We start from the raw sequence: 20792 nt of genomic DNA, 5'->3' as shown, positions 1-20792 counted from the left end.
AAGGGTCTAAAGCAAAAGCACAACTCTCACCAAATACCCAATCCAACCAGCCCAACTCGTTCTTAATAGCTTACAGAAACGTATTTCATAACCCTCTGATGAAATACGCTTTAACGAGAGTTTCACCTGAATATTATCCTAGATATTTCTGAGTAAACTTACTATTCTGCTAACTCGAGAGTGAAAAGTGGAGCCCTATTCCTACAGTACCACCCCCAATCCATACATGTAATGCAGCTCCCAGCTTTACTGAGTGCTTGTGCTTTTTAGGATGAAATTTTGCATTCCAAATCTCAGTCTCAAAGACAATTTACTGTAAATCCAGAGGATATCCCACAAACTACATCAGACTGACAAGAAAAGAACAAATCCTGCTTGCAGTGACTCACCGCTGAAATATGTGCTGCGTCTATATGTGGTCATCCCGCATGCAGCAAATGGCTGTAAGTAACAATTATAAAAAATTAAACACAGTAAATTGCTGCGGAAGGAGCACAGTTTGTGTTGCTGAAGCGCAGAAGAGCGTTGCACAGCAGAGACAGAAGCCCAAGAAAACTCTCATTTTCCTTCAGAAACACCGTTGCCACACAGACACTGATCTCTTACACAGAGGGGATCACAGTGCTCTACTTTCTTGCCATCCAGGCTACAAGACTCCTTTTAAGCATGTTTATTCTGGGAGAATTTACCTTATTTTTCCTAAGCAACAGCTTCATTCCCATGAGAGAAATGTATTCTTTACTCTGAATGAGACCCTTTCATATTAAGTAAGTCGCAGAAGCGCGAGGCTTCCCTTTCCCATCAAAGATCTGGTTTCGGGTCTATTATATCCCAGACAAAGAGCTGGGCAGGCTGGCTCCAGCTGTAAGAACGCAGCTACCTTCAAAAGACACCTTCATTGCACAAGGAACCCATTAGAACTGAGTGCTGTGTTCTGCACTAACAGCTGTGCAAAACATAAGCAACCAATGCTATCTACTATCCCTCTTAGAACTCAGCAAACACACTCCAAATTGCTACAGCCTAAATAAGACCACGTGCCAGAAACACCAAGCATCAGCATCGTGTACAATCTCATTAAGAAGTAACGCTCTTCTCCTGGGTGAATTCTGGGGTGACTGAATTACAGTGCACTGGAACAGGCCTAGATGAGAGGGGGAAGAACCCTAACCCTAATCCAAAGTATTACCAGGTGGAAACCTTGGTGAGGTGGAAGCAACCAAAGGAGAATAGAATTTGTCTGTATGACTGCATGGAGAACATGTAACATATAGAAGCAAACTATTTCAACAACAGCATATATATATGTGCACGTACACGCACAGAGATCATTATCCACTAGCAATCATATCCAAGCCATTTTCCTCTATGCCTTAATAAATGCCTTTGATCATATTATGCCCTCTGTCGACACGATGAGAGCAGCACAACGCTGATTTTAACTGCAGTGGAACCAGTGATTTCATGATCCAGAATATGAACTTGGGTGTAGCTTACTGCGTTCAACATGACCTCCCATTTGTTGAGTCCATTCACACCATGATGGCTCAGGCCTCCAAGCAGTCTTAGTTCAGTACAATTAGACTATTTTTATCTGAATTTAAGACACAAATAAGTTTCCTTGCTACAGGAAACATGCAGGTTCCAAAGAGAAATGAGGATGCCTTCCAGCAGGTGTCTTCCAGCTGCCACATAATTTGAATGAGAGAGACTTGTATGACCCCCTTACAAGCCTTCATTCTATGCAGAGGTCCAAGAACTGCCCTGGGGGTTATGGACTACCACCATGCAGTGTCGAGCTTCATTGCATCTCCTTCCCTGTTTCCCACAGCAGAGCACTTAGTGCACCAAAGCATGCTGTCGAAAAGATGGGGCTATCTCAATCATCCTCTTTTCCTTCTGGCCCTACACCTTTGCCCTCCCTTCCTTTGTAACCTCTGACATCTAACTTCCACCTCCTCAACAGGGAGACCTGCCAGCTGTGAGCAGGGACCTCAAACAACAGGCACTGAGACTGCTGGGAACACAATTAGGAAGGAGCTAAAATCAAGCCTTACACTGAGCATAACGCCCAGTACAAAACTGATTTGCTTTGGCACTTACCTGAGAGCTGAATGGTCCTGGGACCATTACAGGTTGTTTCCAAAGAGGACAAAAAAACCCCAACACATATAAAAGAAAACTTCTGCATTTTGTAATCACAGAAGTTGTTGTTCAGATCTGTACGTGTGTGTGTGCATATATGTGTCTACCTGTTGTTTAACAAATGGAAAGCACTGTTACAAACAGCTCACATAGGACTTCACTTGGAGAAGCACAGCTGTGTTCTTCCCCTCCAAATAAGGACGACTTCCACACATGTATGCAATAAAACTGTATTTTTTGCGTGGTTTTGCCTTTTTTTTTCTTTTTAATACAGACATTTGTACACTTTCTTACAAAACTGCAGGTAACTACAACTTCTCTTAAATCATTTTTGGTCGGCAAGTACTGTAAAATCTTTGTGTGCAATTATCATGTATTTACAGGGCCTCGTGTTAGTGATTTTCAATGATTATTACAATAATGTCACACACTCTCAACATAAAACATGGCTTAAGATAAATATATTAGTAAATAAATATTCTGAGAACATATTTCCATAAATGAAATGTGCTGCTATACATATACAGAATATATACAGGATGCTTTTCTAGCTTTTAAAACATTAAAAAAAATGGTAATGAAGGAGAAAGAGCCCTTTGACCATATTACAAATCTTTACAGCAAATTTTATACAAAACAATTTTAAGTGCTATAAGATCATTAAAAAACAAAACAAAAAACAAAACACAACATCTTTAAATAGTGCCTCATGAGCCAAACACAATGACAACTGTTCATGGAAGTAGTAGAAAGGTATTTTGTTATAAAAACCACCTATCACGGCAGCTGACCTGTATCTGCACAGACATACTGAGGATGAACCACACGTTGGCTGTGAAGCCAATCACAGAAACCAAATATAGGATATCTCTGTAAGGCCTGCAGGGACTGTGGTAGTGGCAGAGATCCCCACAACATGTGAAGGAGGCTGGTACAGGAACACCATGAGCCAGAACATTCAAATACCTTTTGTAGAACCGTGCTTTGCCATAAGGTGCTGTGCAGTTATGGAGCACAGCACATCTCAGGCGGCCTCACAGTGCCTCGTGAAACACCAAACAAGGTAAAATCCAGGTGGCATACCATGACATGTGCAATGTTTGAGTGGAGGAAGGAGAAAGGTAAGACTTCTAAATAAAGCCTCATAGAGTTGCTTCTCCTAACACATACCACTTACTGCAGTCATTCAGAGAATGAATAAGTTTTCCATAAACTTTATACGCAGGAAATATGTTTACTGTAAATTTTGTTTCAGTTTTCTACCCAGGTATTGGCTTGTGTCAATTCTCTGAACAGCTGGATTGGGGCGTTTGTTCATTTGGAGGGATCTGATGGGAATTCCTTCCAGCAGAATTGGGTTTTTTTCCTAATTTATCGAGTACAGAAAGGAAAAGTAAACAAAGCAACCTAATCTGTTGTTTCTTGGTTGTTTGCATTTCATTAAATATTTCCTTTGGGACTATACAGAAAAGAAGTTACCTTTTCTGGTACTCACAATCAGCCCAGTGCTGCCATGGACATCATGGCTGAAAACGTAACAACAACTCTTTTTCATGTCTTTTAAATACCTTCAAAGCATGCTGAACTTCAGACCAATCTTTGCAGAAGGCTGGCAGTGTGGGCATTAACAAAGTAGTTTCCCTTTAGGAGAATTCCTGCTGTGAATACACCAGGCAGGATGACACTGTGTCCTCAGGCACATGCAGCATGACAGGCAATTAAACCATGCTATGGTAGCCTCTTACTCAGAAGCCGCTGTTTCCACAGGAAACAATTGCTATCAGAAGTGACGACAGACATTATCCTATGATAACGAATGTCCCCACTAGTACAAGAACAAGAACAAAAGTATGTGCCCAGGCTAATGGAGTACAGAAAACTCTCTGTACACAAGACGAAAATGAAGCACAACTGGCTGGGCCCAAGAAACCTTTAAAACAGATCAATCTATGGAAGCTTACATCAACCACAGCAACAAAGGAAACAATGACTAAACCAAGTCCTCATTTTCCTGCATGTGCAATGGGTGACAAGCACTGCTTCCCTTAGGCACGCTTGCAGGCTATAAGGGAACAAGACAGATTCTGACCTATTTCCAACATGAGCCAGGCAAGCGACAAGCCCCCTGCAAACCCTATTGTCCTGCGTATGCCAGCATTTCCCACAGCCATGAGGGGGGCTACAAGTGCCTATAAAACTTCCTATGGAAGCTGAGATTCACTATCTACAAAGGTTTCACCCTTTCTAAACACTTTCTTCTACCACCTGTTTGGAGGAAGGGTCCCCCACTCAACATTCTTCACCAGTCAGAAGATACAATGAGGTCCATGTTTTAGCAGGAGATGGGAATATGAACAACCCAAGCTAACAGTATCCCTACCCCCCAATCTGTTAAAACTAATCATGATGGCTGGAGATTCTTCCTAGCCAAATCATCAGAGCAGCATAAAAGGCGGGGAGGGGAGAGGAAGAAAGAGACAGTCTAATCCTTTACCTCTCTCAAAATCACACATATAACTTGCTGGCTACTAGGATTTGCTACCAGGATTAATTGATATCTGAACATCCATTCAGCAGCTGTATCCCTCTGGACTACTTTATTTCAAGGTGCTATCTGGTTTCTAAGGCAGGTGTAGCCCTGAGCTTATCAAAGGCTGGACTCCTTCAAGTAGGAGGTAACAGCGTCTACACATAGCCTGGCTTATTTAACACACCGTGTTACCTCTCAGCAGGAGCTGACACGGTCACTTCTAAAAAGAAAATATAAATAACATTTTGTCATTAATATAGAAACGGCAGTAGAGCTCAGAATGCTCCACACCATGTCCCACATGGGCTTTGCACACCAATGGAGGCCTGAAGGCTTCAGGCAAAAGGGAGAAAGAGGATAATCAAGCTGATGTGGACATAGAGGAAGTGGGGGAGGGACTTCTCCACATTACCACTTTTGTGTGTTTGTCAAAGCTTAACAAATTGAAGTCCGTGTGAGTTTGGAGTCTGTGATAAGCTCCACTTCTCCACCTGGTGTCATCTGAACAAATCTAGTCACCAGCCTGGTTTCTCTCCAAGGGGTGAGATCCAGCACCTGAATGACAAAGAGAAAAGTTCTGGTTAAAACTAAAGAACGCTGCATCTTGACTCCTGTGCCCATTTGGGTCCCACCAGTACAAGAAACACTGATTGACTGGAGCACGTTCAGCACAGAGCCAAGGTGCTCCAAGAGCTAGAGCACTTGCCCTGTGACAAGAGGGTGAGGAAGTAGGGCTTGTTTGTAATTCCAGTTCTATGACTGTCATGGAAATGGAACTGGGGTCTTAGGAGTGATGCACGGAGGACAAGAAGTAACAGGCTTTCACTGAGACATGAAACGTTCAGATTGGATATAGAAAGAAACTTTTCTCTATGAGAACAGTCAGCCACTGGAACAGGGGACAGAGAGGTTGTGCACTCTGTCTATGTCCTTTCGAGGTTGTCAAGGAGATTGTTAAGATCTGAATGCATAAACTGAGTCTAATCTGAGAAACCGAATGATGTGGTGCCATCTCAGAGCTGACTTTGCTTTGAGCAGGGAGTTGGACTAGATAATGTCTTGAGAACCATCCCAGCCTAGGATGTTTCTGTTAACTCATTTAAGCCAGGCAGGTTTTTTTCCCCTTGTGCAAGTCAATGGCAGATATTTTCTCACATATTCTCCTACAGCAGTTCCAAGTTTTCCACTCCTATTTTTCAGCTCCATGTTGTCAGTCCCCTCCTGCTATTCTGGCCTTGCCTACTCTGGTACTATCCATTCAAACATGTCAAAGCTCCCAGACTGGCACAGTGTCCCTGGCTCTGGGGACCTGGTACTAGCAGTAACCACAGAGTATGAGAATGAAAGCTCTTAACTATCATCTTCTATTCCTCTAGCTGAGGAATGAGCATACGTAATGAAACAATAACATGGCTGCAGGAAATATTAATTGATTAACTGCTCTTATGCAAAAATTACAGTAAGCATTAAGGCTGCGCATGCCCGAGAAACTGGGATCTTGCATTTCATATGCTACAACTAAAAGGTAGGGAGTAACCAAAAGAAGCAAACTGATTACCTGTGACTTGCGTGGTCGCTGTCAACTTCTGGGAGTGTGGAGTGGAACTAGGAAAGAGCATTCTGGTTTCCTCTTCCTGAGAGCAGTTTTGACGTAGGAAAGATGTTGCCTCATAGCACACCTCCCTCTCGTCCTGTACCTCTCCTATACCTTGGCAGTGCAGGTAAGTATCTAGCTCAGATGTTCCATCCCAGGAACTACAGCCACCTGTGCGGGTCCCTTGGCACTCTGTAGGTAGAATTAACTCACAGTCTCTGTCTTCAGGAATGATGGGAATGCGTTGACCCAGATCGTGTACACCCTTATAACAGCTTGGCAAGGTGTCATCGGGAAGCGTGTACTGCACATTCACTGCATAGTCTTCTGTATAGCAGCCACCACCTCCACTGCCACTGTTGCTACTACAGGCTACCTGCTTCTCTTCATAGAAGCAGCATGGCAACCCTTCGTATTTTACCCTATCTGTCCTATGCAAGTGGTCTGATTTAATACTGTACAAGCCCTGGGTGTTCCCTGACTGTGGTTCTATCCCTGGGCCACACGCCCCCCACAGCGGAGAGCTGAGGAAGAGTGCACTACAGTCAGCTGTCCCGTTTCTAGGCTCCAGGGCAGAGTGCTGGAGTTCAAAGCAGCACGCGCATGCTTGCTCCATAAGCGGCCCTGTTATCTCTGGATTCTTCCAGTTCATTTTAACATCCAAGGCAGCACCAGGAGTGGCCTCAGGTCCTCCCTCTGAGGTAGTGCCATTTGGATCCCTGTGCTCTAGTGAGGAATTACTGCTATAGTTCATATCCATGCTGCAATTAGACAGTTGGTCCCCTGAGGAAGAAGCTGGCACAGGCCGGCAGTCAGCACTCACCAGACTGTGACTGTGAGCTGGAAGCTCATCCTGATGGGGGTCCTCCAAGAGAACAATTGCACCCTTGTTTGTACCACCAGCCTCACCCACTCGGCAAGGGCTTTTACTGCGGTAGATGTATGGGTCATAGTCACTGCTCAAAGAGCTGCGGAAGGTGGAGCAACTCCCATAAACACCTTGGTTGCTGACCTCGGTGCAATCAACCATGGAATCGCTAGAGGAGCAGTGGCACTGACCAGAACTGCTGCTGCTGCTGTCACTCCCAGGGCAGTCAGCTAAATATCCACTGCATACCGAACGATGACCATGATAGCAGCTAAAGCTGGAGGTACTGCCACTCTCCAAGCGAGATGAGGGCACTACGTGTACCACAGGAGGGAAAAGCACACTGCTACCAGGCTGAAAGGCACGGGAAGGACCCTTTGAGGAAATGCCAGTTGAAGGCTGTCCATCTTGCTCAGGGTAACTAAGGCCTTGGAAGTAGTAGTGCTGATACATGGTCTCATATTGGGAAAAGCACGCTGCTTTAGAAAAGTTTCGTCCTCCAAACTTGGGTCGTCTGAAGTTGTGAGCTGGAGAATAAGCCCTATGTTCCAGGCTACAGTGGTGTGTGTTTAAAGCATGGTCTAAATGAATAGGCTGATAACTTCGGATATAGGCTGCAGATTGGGCTTGGTAGAGGCTCTGTTCACCATGTCGCTCAACTGTAAGTACTGTGATGGGATTTCCATGAGGGTCCATGCTTGTCCGTGTAGGATATGCTGTTATCTGGTTTGCTCTGTGCACTCGGCCTGGGTAATGGACAGGCAGAATCACCCTCTGCTGCCGGCTGCGTGCTGAGTTGATGGATTCCAGGCAGACTGGGCCTGTGTTTCCCTTCTTCTGTTCTGAAGGAGAGAAATAAGAGTGAAGAAGCAGGAGTATAGTCGGCATTTCTAGGGTTGCATTACAATAGAACTATGGGCTTTAAGACACCAACATACAGGCCAAATTTCTGTTTCATACTGTGGAGCCTGAAGTCCAAAATATACAGTACAGCTGAGAATCCCCACCTCATTTGCAGCACTTACCAATGATGTTATGGCGGCAGTGAGGGCAGGTGTGATGCTGCAGTAACCAAGGATCCACACATTTCTTGTGAAATCGGTGAGTGCAGGGAATGACACGCAGCTCCTAAAGGAACACATGGAGGGACATAAAAAGTACTGAAGCCTAATGAGTAAATCCTCACACCTTAATCCTAACTTCATTGCAAGTAGCCAGCATTTTCAAGGGTGCTTTTACTGTGCCCTGTACCTTAACACTTTGGGCAAACCCATACTAAAGTATTAATCTCCAACACGTGAAACTTACTTAGATAAAAGTCAATGGAGTCCATTTAAAAATGTCTTTAATTTTTATATGGAAGTTTAAAGCTTTGATTATTGATTGCCTCTGTCTTAAGGGGCCTATTTTCTACTTCATCCTTTCATTGCTTCCTCTGAGTAGACCTACATCAGAGAAGGCAAGCGCTGATATCAACACAGAAATGGTAACCAGGAGGCCAAAACTGGTTCCTGAACCTTGTGGAACTCCCTTCCTTCTCTGGTCTCCCATCAATGCAGCCTGAGGGAGGGATCAACCTGCAAAGTGAGACCTCCTCAGCTCTCTTTTTGCAGTGTGGTGAACAGCTCTTGAGATTTACATTGGTAACTGCAGAATGCAGTTGAGGCTGAGCTGGCTGCTCGATGCAATCTGTCCAGCAAGTGGCACAACATCAATACGTGATGTATGTCATAGGGCTGAAATAAGTCAGCTACATTCTCAGCCCATGTTGAAGAAACTCTCTATCCTTTACCTCTCCATCAATGTACTTCTCCAAGCAGATGGCACAGTCAGAGGTCGAGCTGCTACTGAGTGTATCCAAAGCACCGCAGCTACCTTCCCGGTGTCCTTTGCTTTTGGACTTAAACTTCCTGGTCTCCATTTTTTCCAGAGCTTGCACTGCAAGCCTGTTCATGGAATTCTAGAACATAAGAAGAAGACAAAAGGCAACACTGTTGCATAAGGGACTGTAGTGTAATAGCAGAGAAAACAACACCGTATCAAATTAATGTACCTTATCAAATCACAGCAGGCTCAAACTAATGCACAATGCTTTGCATTCCTTATGCATGTGTACCCATGTAGTGAGCAGTATAAAATACAAACTGCAGGGTCCATTAGCTTCTATTTGCTTTCTCTTTCATGCTTGATAGAAAAAAAATACCTCATCTAGAATTATCCCATGTCAATATTTTTTTACTTCACAACCTTTTCCAATTAAGAATCAAAGGATATTATTCTACTGAAAGAGAGCTGTTATTTCTTTTAAATCACTGTATTTTCTCCAGAATACATCCACAGAAGTTTGGACTTCTTTTGGAGCACCTCTGAACAAACAGAAATACTCTTCCTTCCCAAAGGCTAAATGCTTCATTCAATACTCAGTGCTTGAATTTAACTGAAGAGACACCAAAGGTCAATGTAAATTTCTTTTAAAGACATTGTTACATCCTTCCAAAAGCCTACACCTATGGATAAAAACCTTTCCCCATAGATGGCTGTTCTAAATCAGCATACTGTATTCCTAAAGGTTGCAACTTCCAGGACAAAGGAAAAGAAAGTTTTCATTTCATTTCAATTCAGCATTCAATAAACATACCATTACTGCTCTTACCTGACTACGTCGTTGTTTCAGTTTGATCTTGACAAGAAGAATGAGGCAAACAAGAGACACAACCACAAAGAAGGCCAGGAAAATTCCCATATCAAAGTACTCGGTGGGTTGCTTAAAAATTAGAACAACAACATTATTTTTCCTATCTTCCTATCAGAGTCAAATCTACCGTTCCTTTCCCTTTCCTACTTTCTCAGCGGTCACATATAAACACAGAAAATGGTAAGTCATCACACTCTGCTCATTAACAAGGATTCTATGGGACAAACCTGAGGTACATTTGTTACTGCAAGTGAATGAAATGGACAGAGTGCCGACCATGACATGTCAGATTTTACATTAAAGTTACAAATATCAGGTACAAAATAACCATGTTTAAAATACCCCCCAAGACATTAATTAACACAGGGCAGGCTGTCTTACAAATCTGAACTGCTATGTGCATGCAGTAACTACAGCATGTAACTAAGAAAAAGGAAAGCCTCTACTATGTAAAACTGTTAACCATTTATAAATTTTAAAGAATATATATTGGAGACATCAGGACCCACACTGTGGATTCTACACTTAAACATAGCTACGTGTCCACAGTAAAGTTCATCAGTTTACTTGGGTCAACAGAATTTCGCATCTGTTAATTCTTATGGAGAGCATCAAAACATCTTTGTGCTCTGCAGTTAGCAAGCACTGCACAGAGTAACAGCAGTGCAATGTTTAGATGAAGTTTCTTAAAGTCTCACCCGTGGGGGGCGATGCTGAATCCTTGCTCGTGCCACTTTCTGCTTGTTAACTATGTTCATTAGCTTGACAGCATCAGCACCCTTCACATACACCACTGGTCTCTTCAGGGGGTCTTCTAAGCCCTGGTTCAGCTAGAAAAAACAACAAACCTGCTCAGAAGGCACATTTCAGCACAAGTACTTCTCCTCTTCTGGAGAATAGAAAGAAGAATAAATGAACATGAAAGCAAAACCGATTCGAGCACCAGTTGTTCTTCCCTACTACAAACCTAAGTGTTCACTTCAGTCCATTGGCTGAGAATCAAAATGCATGGCACACAAATGCCCAGAACTGCATGAGAAGGCAGTCAGTCAAGTACCTCTTATGGTTAGTGTATTAAAATAGGTCTTGTCATTCATCTTCTGGCTGTGAGCATTTGCATAAGCTGCTGTCTGTCCTGTAATAGAGCCTACACTGCCAGCTGCTGCACAAACCACTTTCCATTTTATTTGTTCATGCAAATACTCAATAATCAACTAATTTTCCAATTACAGTGGCTAGCTGCACCCAGTCAATTAGCAACAGTCCAGGAAGGAGGGCTGTTGGTAGATGGAAGACACAAGGAAGCAACAACTCAGCTTTGCATGTTCAGAGACAGATGAACAGCTGAGAGTAATTGGAAGCTGCAATACCAAGAAAAGACTGGAAACAAGATGGATAACATCCCTGTGAGATAACTTGTGAAAAAATACCAAAGGTGCTTGCAAAATTAAGTCTGCAGCCTTGATGCTCACGCAGACCACAGCTCTCAAAGCACCCACTGCAGAGTCCACATTCCTCAATCCAACAGATGCTCATTTCATAAGTAAAACCAGTTTTTTAAATGTAAACACAGATAATGTCTCTCTCTTTCCCCAGGAAATCCAGGCTGCACTTGAAAATATTCTGCTTCACTTGTTTCTGCTGTAGCTCTCTTTAGACAGAAGAAAACTAAACCAAATGCAGACTGTTTTCATGCTTGTTAAGCTTATTTTATCTGCTCAGTTAACTCGAAATTGCTTGGCAGGATCTTAAGCTTCTCACAGAAATATTGCCTCACCCATCTAAAGGGAGAAGATGGAACTTATACAGTGATCCCCAGGAAAAAAAAAGAAAAATTCTCCTGGTCCATATAATACTTAGGCCAAAATTCAACAGCTGTGAATAAGAAAAAACAGTTATACTTTTTTTTGGTAGGAATTTGTTTGAACAAAGTTTGAAGTCCATTTTGCAATCACAAAAATAACAGCTGCTCAACAATGCTGTTGATTACAAGCTGGGCACGGCCAAACTCCTCATATTTAGTGCTGGGCAGAAACCTCATTGCCTCAAGGCCATGAATATTTGCCTCGATACCTTCTCAAAAATGCAGCACCAGTATTGGATTCAAGATTCCAGCAAAGGCTAGAAGAAAAATTTAATTCACACATCCCTCTCATTCTATCATTCTCAGCATCTCCATTGCTTCTTGCAAGCAGGAAAACCACAGCACCACATTAGTCAGGATCTGCATGTCTTAAGGTTGCTGTGCTCAGAGGCCTGCTGGCCCTGTGCTGCTGCTTCTGCAGTTCTAAAGGAGTCCAACAGAGGGTGTAATAAAACTAAGCTCCCTCCTTCATACCTGATCAATGGCATCCGGGTTTTCAGAAACATCAAAGATGACCGCTGTTGCTCCTCGCTGCACTGCTCTTTTTGCCTGCAATAAGAAAGACAGAATCCTCAGACTTATCCCAGAAGATCACAGACACCTCCAAAATTACTCCCTTTCTTCATTCCAGGACAACGGTCGTAACACTGTTAGATTCTGTGTAGAATGATTCAATGACAGAGTCATTGCAAACACAAGTTACTGAACCAACATGGAACGCACTTAAACTCCACTGTAGCTTCTGAAATCTCTACCTTTTCCCACAAACTCCTTCTTCAACAAGCTTTAAAATGAATTCAGATGTGATTTAGACCCTTCAAAGATTTTAAATACAGTATTTCTATTTTCCCCCCCCTCCATATCACTTGGAAGCACAAACAAAAACAGCCTCCTCTGTCATTTGGGATGGAGATACAAGTTCACTAGAATAGAAAATAAAGGCAGACCAGGTTCTTTATGATCTGTAAGTGTTCTTGGCTTGACAAGCTCTTGGTATCAATCTGTGTGTACAAAGTGCCTGATTTTCTGAGTCCTCACAGAACATTGCTCTTTCTGGCCACTGGAGGTCAGAACTGCTGCATATAACATTTCAGCATCTGTTTAAACGTGAAGCTTTTAATCTAATAGCATCCAAAGCTAGAGTTACCAACAGTGAGGAAAAAAAAAATAGAGAAAAAAACAACCCAAAAGACATTAGAGCATATTAAAACTCTCTGGGATACATAAAAGAGTACTTTAACCATCTAGATTAAGATAGTTATCTGTTTCTGCCACCATGCCTCTCTACATTTCACTCAAGCGATGCTCAGTGGCTCCATAGAGCAATCATTGCCAGGAGCTTCTCAAATCTGCTTCTATCTTTTCTGGATGCAGACTGTAAACCATTATTTCTCCACTATTTCCTCCAGCATCACAGTTTAAAAACAAGAGGACGCCAGCTCTGCAGAGAGAGTGTCAAAACCCAAACTTAAGATACAGAGGAAGCATCCAAAAGTTGTGGATTATGAAACATCACACAGTGCTTTAACACAGAATGAGAGGACCTTAAAGATGACCCAGCCCCAGTCCCCTGGATGCCCTCCACCAGCTCAGTGTGCTCAGAGTCCTATCCAATCTGGCCTTCAATACCTCCAGGGATGGGGCACCCACAGCTCTGGACAGCAGTGCCAGGGTCTCACCACCCACTCAGTACAGAATTTCTCCTTAACATTCAACCCTCATTCTCCCCTGTTTTACTTTAAAACCCTTTGACCACGTCCTATGACTATCAGACCCTATAAAAAGTCCTTAGTAAATAAGACAACTGCCGGTTAGAACAAAACTGTAAATTTGAGCATCTTCAGGTAATTTTCTTTGTTCTACTTTTCTACTGCATTTTTATTTTCAAACTAACAAAGCCCACCAGACAGCACATGAGGGAAACCAACACCCAGACGGAGTCTCTTTCTCAGAGCAGCAGGTATTTGTCCTCTTTGAAGTCAGCACACCTGGCTAATCGCTAGTAGCTGTTGGGGAGGAAAAGTTAAAAGGAATTTAGTACACATTCTCCACTGAAGAGATGTGGCCCTGAGGTGAAAACTCATCCCTGCTTCCCAAAGAGGCATCTTTTACAAACATGCAGCACATATAGAACTGTTCGGGGTATTTAGGCTGTACTTTCAGAATGGTCAGCCAAAAAGCGAGGCACTTTGATCTCTGAAAATATTCTTATAAAGGATTTGGAGGTCGGTTCAGAAAAGTCTTTCATTTGCAAACACACCAAATGAGCAGTTTACGGCACAGCAACTCGTTAAGTTCCCAATTTTTTACTTTATATTGCAAAATGGAATGTGAAAGAACAAGGGAGAATAGGTTTAAAAAAGGGAGGGGAGACTGGGGTTATTGATGTTCAGAGGAGGTTTTTTACTCAGAGGGTGGTGAGGTGATGGAGCAGGCTGCACAAAGTAGTTGTGGGTGTCCCATCCCTGGAGATAGCCAAGGCTATGGATGGATCCTGGGCAGCCTGAGCATGGGGATGGAGCTGGGTGATCTTTAAGGTCCCCTCCAACCTCAGGCATCCTATGTTAGAAATTAAAAGTATCAACTGGGTTCAAAATCTGTGCTGGGGACATTCTTTCCCATGTCTCAATATTAAGCAGTATAATAGAACTGGAAACAATCCCAAGTGATACAACTTGAAGCATTTTCTATAAGGCTACTCAACAGTAGTATTATTCCTATCAGGAGGGCTTCCCTTATCATTCTACCTGAGTCTTTGTCCCTGCCTGCACTTACACATAGCAAGTTTTATTTAATCTCACTAACACCTGAACACTGAAAATTAATAATGATATGTCACAGGATTATTTTGATTTTTTGGTACCATGACAGATTGAAACTGGAATTGAGTTGGAAGGGATCTTTAAAGGACATCTTGATCCCTCCCCCCTGCAATGAAGAGGGACACCCACAGCTCCATCAGAGCCCTCCCTGTCCCCTGATGCTGGCTGTCTTTCAGATGGATGAGTTATGGGGCATCCACCACATCTCTGGGCAGCCTGTGCCTGGTGGTTCAGGAGGTGGGAGACGGGACAGCAATGACCTTCCCACCATAAGTGAAGCACAGGTTCAGGACCACCTGAGGAAACTGAACATCCACGAGTCTATGGGTGCCAAAGAGATACACCCCAGAGCCCTGAGGTTACTGGCTGCATTTCATTTTCCCACCCCATCCCAGCAAGTAGCACACAGCGCTGCCCGCTCCAGTGCTCTGCGGCTCCAGCTCCGCCGCTTGGCGGCAGCCCGGCCTGACCTTCCAGGTTTCGCTGGCAAGAGATCAGAGAGCAGCCACAAACACACCACACAGCCTGCCGCTCCCCCTTCCTCCTCCTCCTCCTCCTCTCCTAAAACTCGTTTTTAAAACCACAGCGCTCTGTTGAGAAGCAAACGAGTGTGAGCAGGCTGAGGCCTGAGCACAGCCGCTTCTGTCATCTGCTCTTCTCCTTCCCATAGGTTGGAGGGGACAAACTTGGGGCCCACCGTGCACCCATAGCCCCAAAAACCTCAGGGCTGGGCTGCAGGGACATCCTGCCTTCCTCTGTCCCCAAACTTGTGGGGTAATTAAAGCTGAAATGTCTTTGAAAATGCCCTATCTGCTCCCCAGCAATCAGGACAGCTCAAAATAATGCAGTCAATACAAGTCCCAATTAAAATGATCCTGGTCTATAACAGGCACATGACTTTTTCATATAAGGCTACTCAACCCTTTAAAGACTACTCCATAAACACATTTGTTTCTGAGCAAAGTATCCAAAACCCAGATCAAAAAGACACACACCATTTGGGAGAGAAGGAGGGATAGAAGCGGTACTGACATCTGCTTCACCTTCACAACACCAAGGTCAAACATAGATTTCCTCAACTCAACCTCCATGCAATTAGCAGAAAGCAGTAAAGATGCCAGGCATCTTTATCTGAGATGATTTCTCTTCAGTGGTTTAAAATAAATGACATTTGTGCATCACAGTGTTCTTCCTCTTTTGCAAGAAACAATAATAAAAAAAACCAAAACCCACACAAAAAATCCATCAACGAGATAATGGTACCTTCAGTAATTTAAATAGTTATTCTTTGTTCATAGTGACAGTCACCTCACAGTTCTTCTTTACATTCAGAGTTCAAAAGCCTAAACTATAGAACAGTGGACTCTGACCTGTTTGCTTGACAAGGCCACCACATAGAAGCGCCACCATCTTAACTTTCACTCTTTCTAAAGAGTGCTCCCACATCCTCCAGGTGAGACACTGCACAGGGTGCACAGAGAGGTGGAGGTGCCCCATCCCTGCAGACACCCACGGTCAGGGGATGGGGCTGTGAGCACTGATGGAGCTGTGGGTGTCCCTGAGCACTGCAGGCAGTGGGAACATATGGCCTTTGGGGGTCCCTCCAACCCCAGCCATTCTGTAAGTAGCTCTTTACACAAAAGAGACAAGCCATCCAGCGTCATATTTGACAAGCACAACTTTCTTTCACTGTCTGAAATACATGGGGATGAAGCAGGTTCTTGGTGCGTTGCTTAAAAGGGAGGCTCTCTTCCAATATGAGCCGTAACCCAGCCCCAGCTTTGTGCAAACAAGCCAGAGAGAAGACAGAAGCACAGTCAGTGCTCTCAGCGGATGCAGATAACAGACTGGTCATGCAGAAGCACAATTAGAGGGGAGGAACAAATCTTTAAAGCTGTGTGAAGGGCAAAAGAACAGGAAGAAGTCCATGCACAGCATGATAACATTGTGGTTATACAGGTGAAGGAAAACACCTGATGAGGCACGATACGTATGTTTAAAGTTTATCTAAGCGATCTGGAGAACAAAGGTAGCAAAGGATGTGTAGAGAATTTCTGCTCTGAAAACTTTGCAGCAGTGTATTATGATGATCACACCAGCAAATACTGTAAGCAGTACTTCAACACAGAACCAGTGATCTGTTTGGGTTGGAAAGGACCTCGAAGATCATCCAGTTCCAACCCACTGCCATGGGCAGACACTTCCCACCAGATCAGGTTGTCCAAAGCCCCATCCAGCCCAGCCTTGGAAGAGGCATCCACAGCAGCTGGGCAGCCTGTCCCAGAGCATCATCTTTATTAGAAGAACTTTGTCCTAATATCCAATCTAAATCCATATAGGTTAAAGCTCTTATCCCTTGTCCTGTCACTACAGTCCCTCATAAAGAGTCTCTCTAGCTTTGGTCACAACGAGGTCTCCCTGGAGCCTTCTCTTTTGTCACAGCAGAGGTAATCCAGCCCTCTGATCTGTGCTAACTTTGTCTCATACACTGATTTTACCTATATACAGATATAGAATCCATTTCAACTAATATTTTCTATATTGGTTTCAAGTGCTGTGACTTTTTCCCCTGAAAACACATACAAAAAAATCACCTTAGAGCTGCATAAATACCTCTACTCATCTCGATTAAAGAATTAAAGTAACTAATAGAATTTCATTGGCAACAATCCTGTTTAAGATTTGTATTTTCCAATCTTCACAGCAGTTTCTACTGGATTATTTTGCTTTTTGTGTGTGTGACGCAGTACGCAACAGGTTAAAAATGCTTGAAGCTTATTTCAGTTAATCATAAACCAGGCACTGAACAATCAAGGTGGTTGAGTATTCCTTTCTGAAAGTCGAGAAAGAAAACAAGCTGTTAAAATCTACTGTGTTTTGTGCATTAGGGTAACGTGAATAGGCTGAAAATAAAACGTCCAACATGGAAGACAAAGACCTAGGGGCTCTATTAAAAGAAAGTCAGTTCTGCATTAGAATTTACTCAAACACAAGGCAAACTCCCCTCCCACCCCATAATTGAATGCTGGATATAAGTGATTCTAAAACTAAAAACAAAGCCTACAGACACAACTTGCTGCTAGTACATCAGCCTCACAAATATTCTTACATTAACAACTATGTCTTACTAGATGAGCCTCTACAGACTCAACTGCATGAACTTGGTTCTAAAACTCAGTACACTGTAAATACAAACTATTAGGGATAGCTATGCTATGTACTATGTGAAGGAGTTCATTTATTCTCTCAGACTAGACAATGGCTTAGGTAGTAACTACAGTACAAATGCCAGTAAGCTGCTTTTAGAAAACTCCCTAACTGTCCCATCTATTGCCCAGTATGTGCTATTAGCTGGGCCTTATTGCACAGCTGTATCAAGTATGAATGGGACTTTTTTCTTTTCCTTCTTGTCCTAAAAGGCATCTTTATTTTGGGGAGGGGGCAGTAAATATGATAATGCTTGCTCTAAGTGAATAGAGTCATTAAGAGAATTGGTTTATACATCCTCATTCAGCTGATAACTGAGCCAGCCTAACCAAACCTGCACTTCTGTCAGCTTTCGAGGTTTTTCCCCCCTTCTTCTCTCTATGAACTAAGATTTATTGAGCTTGAGGCATATCTTCCACTTTAACCCAGCCCATCGAACCAAGAATTCCATGTCAGAACTCTCCAGATTGTGGACTCAGTAGTCATTGATCTGCCAAAAGAGTGGGATTACACAAGCTGCATGAGGTTGAACCCTTTTGTAGCTGATTCTATCATCAGCTGTCTTCGGTCCTCTGAAGGATTCAGCCAGCCTCTCACACAGTGTACTGGTAACATGCAATCAACACTCAGTAGCAATCCATTTGCCTGTGCCATGACTCCAGGGAACATTATTTTTGATGAGAAGGTCCGGTCTCTTGATTTATTCCTCTGGAGTGGTCAAAGATGCCAGCAATTTTGACTGCAAGAGATGCTAGTTTTCATCTTGCAGCTTAAAGAACTCTATCACAAAGCGAGCAGGAGACATGAATTGCATGCCCCATTGTACAGACAGAAGCTACAAGCATAATGAAAAAGCAGAGACTAGAAAACATAGAAATAACATTTGATTTCAATGATAGGAACGGCATCACTTAAAACTAGATAATAAGACCCATTTTACTTGAGAAGCATAGAACATCAGCCACAGGCAAAGAAGGATATTCTGCCATAACAGACTGCTGCGCTCTGCTTATCACTGCCAATCTTGCACAGCATTATGTCAAACATACTTTGTAATTACAACAAACTCCCAAATCTCTTCTTCCTCTCAGAGCTACAGAGACCATAGACTAATAACATCTGCACAATGCAGGTCATCCCTTGCATCCCTCCTACAGTGTCAGGCCCTGACATTCACCAAAAGCACCTTGCCCCTTGAGTTACAACTGCAGTTAGAAAGCCAGGCCACTGGAAGGAGAAAAGGAGGAAAAGTTACAAATTAACCAACTGATGCCTCGGCTCTGTTAATGTACAATTCCTCAGTAACTCCAGAAACAGCGAGTTCAGCAAAGCACAAGCAGGATGACATTTCAAACCTTGTCTTCAAGTGAGGAAACAGGAGCTTTCAGATTTCTGTCTCAAAGCAAAAGCAGCCAGTATCAGAACAAGACAGTAAAGCCCCAAAGCATCGCACTAACATAAAGATTCTTCCTGCCTGTAATCCTTCATTTAGCACCTCTGCCACTTTGAGATTGGTTTTATAATCTAAGTATCCTATGGATAATGCGGCATTATGATAATTGCTTTATTAAAGAAGCAATACTGGAAGTTCAAAACTATATAACTATATTTAAAAATACTATCGCTATTAAATACGTGATGTATTTCAGGTTCGAAAAGACAACCATATACTCATATGCTACGTAATCACATCTGGCATAGGGTAGGGACTGTTATGACTGATAGAGCTGTGGGTGCCCCTGTGCACTGCAGGCAGTGGGACCAGACAGCCTTTGGGGATCCCTTCCATACCATTCTGATTCTATGATTCCAATGTGATCCATAGATCCATACTACTCAGTGCTAAGAAGCTCTCAGTTAAAACTAAGGAAGGAAAACAAACAAGTAAGAGCCTTTCCTATAAGCGGTTAGGGAGAAATACTGCCATTGGTTCATAGTCTAGACAGAGTGAAAAAAAACACACACACACACACCCCACATGAAAAGGGTATTCATTTAATCCTGAATACAGCCAAGCCTACTGGTTGGAAACCTTTTGTGATACACTGCATTTAAGGGACTCCATTCTGCAAATCCTGTCTTCTGCTACTACAGTCCAAGTGCAGGCCAACCCTCCTTGCTATGAGAGGTCACAGTTGCAGGGAGAAGGGTGAGCACTGGAAAAGAACATTGGAGGAACGGAAGGTCTTGAACTGTGTAACAGGGGCTCAGCAAGAAGCATTCATGACAACTAACCAACTAATGAATGGTTATTCAGAAATCTTGTTACATTTTATAACCCTTCAGGGCATGAGAATTCCTACAGACAAGCAACCTCCAAAGCGTTAATAGTCACAAGATGTGTTCATTTTTGAAACTGTGTAGTAACATAAAATAACTTTTATTATCTACAATGCAAAGATACGGCAAACTAAAACTGAAATCATGCAGTAAAGCACAGAATCATTTATCAAGAAAAGTTCATGTAAATTTTGAAGACTATTAGGCAAATATTCGTACAATCACCTCAGCTTTCTGTCTCCCAAACCTGCCTTCATATACTCAACATCTGCACACATCTCTAACTCACTTGAAGCCAACATTCTGGGGTGTGAGTAATGGTCCTTGTGTTCCATGCCACATTTATGAAGATCAGAGCACTTGCATAACTACAGTCATGTTGATATGAGCTGTCAGAACTCGCACTTGGAACAAGTGAAAGTCCCAGTCAGGTCTCATTCAAGTGACTTGAATGTCACTTGAACACAAAGTCATGGACACAAAAAATGATAAATAAATGACTTTTATTCTATTAACTGCCATCTAGGAACAAAAACACTCATTATCTCATTCACCTCTACAGCTTCTAGACTATTTCCCTCTGTTTTGTTTATTATCTTAACTGTCTACTTCATTTGATCTCTTCCTAACCACAGAGACTGAAGTGTGCTCTAATAGAGCACCAACTTAAAATTAGAAGTCAGAATGTACACACAACAAAAGGAAAAACTGAGTATTATATCTCAAACTCAGAGTGGTTTTTTTTCTTATCACAAAGTTCTTGAAATCCTTAATTCCTGAAGGAATT

At 42.9% G+C, this 20792-nt stretch overlaps 1 protein-coding gene across 1 annotated transcript in view; it reads right to left on the bottom strand.

Annotated features, from left to right (window-relative positions):
• Window positions 1-2359: 2359 nt before the first annotated feature.
• The window catches only part of ZNRF3 (zinc and ring finger 3), a 66201-nt gene continuing 47768 nt past the window's right edge, over window positions 2360-20792 (bottom strand). The window contains exons 3-9 of the mRNA XM_015878314.3: window positions 12171-12245; window positions 10531-10662; window positions 9791-9901; window positions 8930-9097; window positions 8163-8265; window positions 6234-7979; window positions 2360-5230 (exon numbers count right to left, since the gene is read on the bottom strand). Coding sequence (XP_015733800.2) covers window positions 5187-5230; window positions 6234-7979; window positions 8163-8265; window positions 8930-9097; window positions 9791-9901; window positions 10531-10662; window positions 12171-12245 — 2379 coding nt within the window. The 3' untranslated portion in view covers window positions 2360-5186. The remainder of the gene's footprint in view (window positions 5231-6233; window positions 7980-8162; window positions 8266-8929; window positions 9098-9790; window positions 9902-10530; window positions 10663-12170; window positions 12246-20792) is intronic.

The sequence above is a fragment of the Coturnix japonica genome, chromosome 9, assembly GCF_054131305.1.
Source record: "Coturnix japonica strain WE chromosome 9, WE-NBRP24, whole genome shotgun sequence".
NCBI lineage: Eukaryota > Metazoa > Chordata > Aves > Galliformes > Phasianidae > Coturnix > Coturnix japonica.
This window is presented reverse-complemented; position numbering and strand designations above follow the sequence as displayed.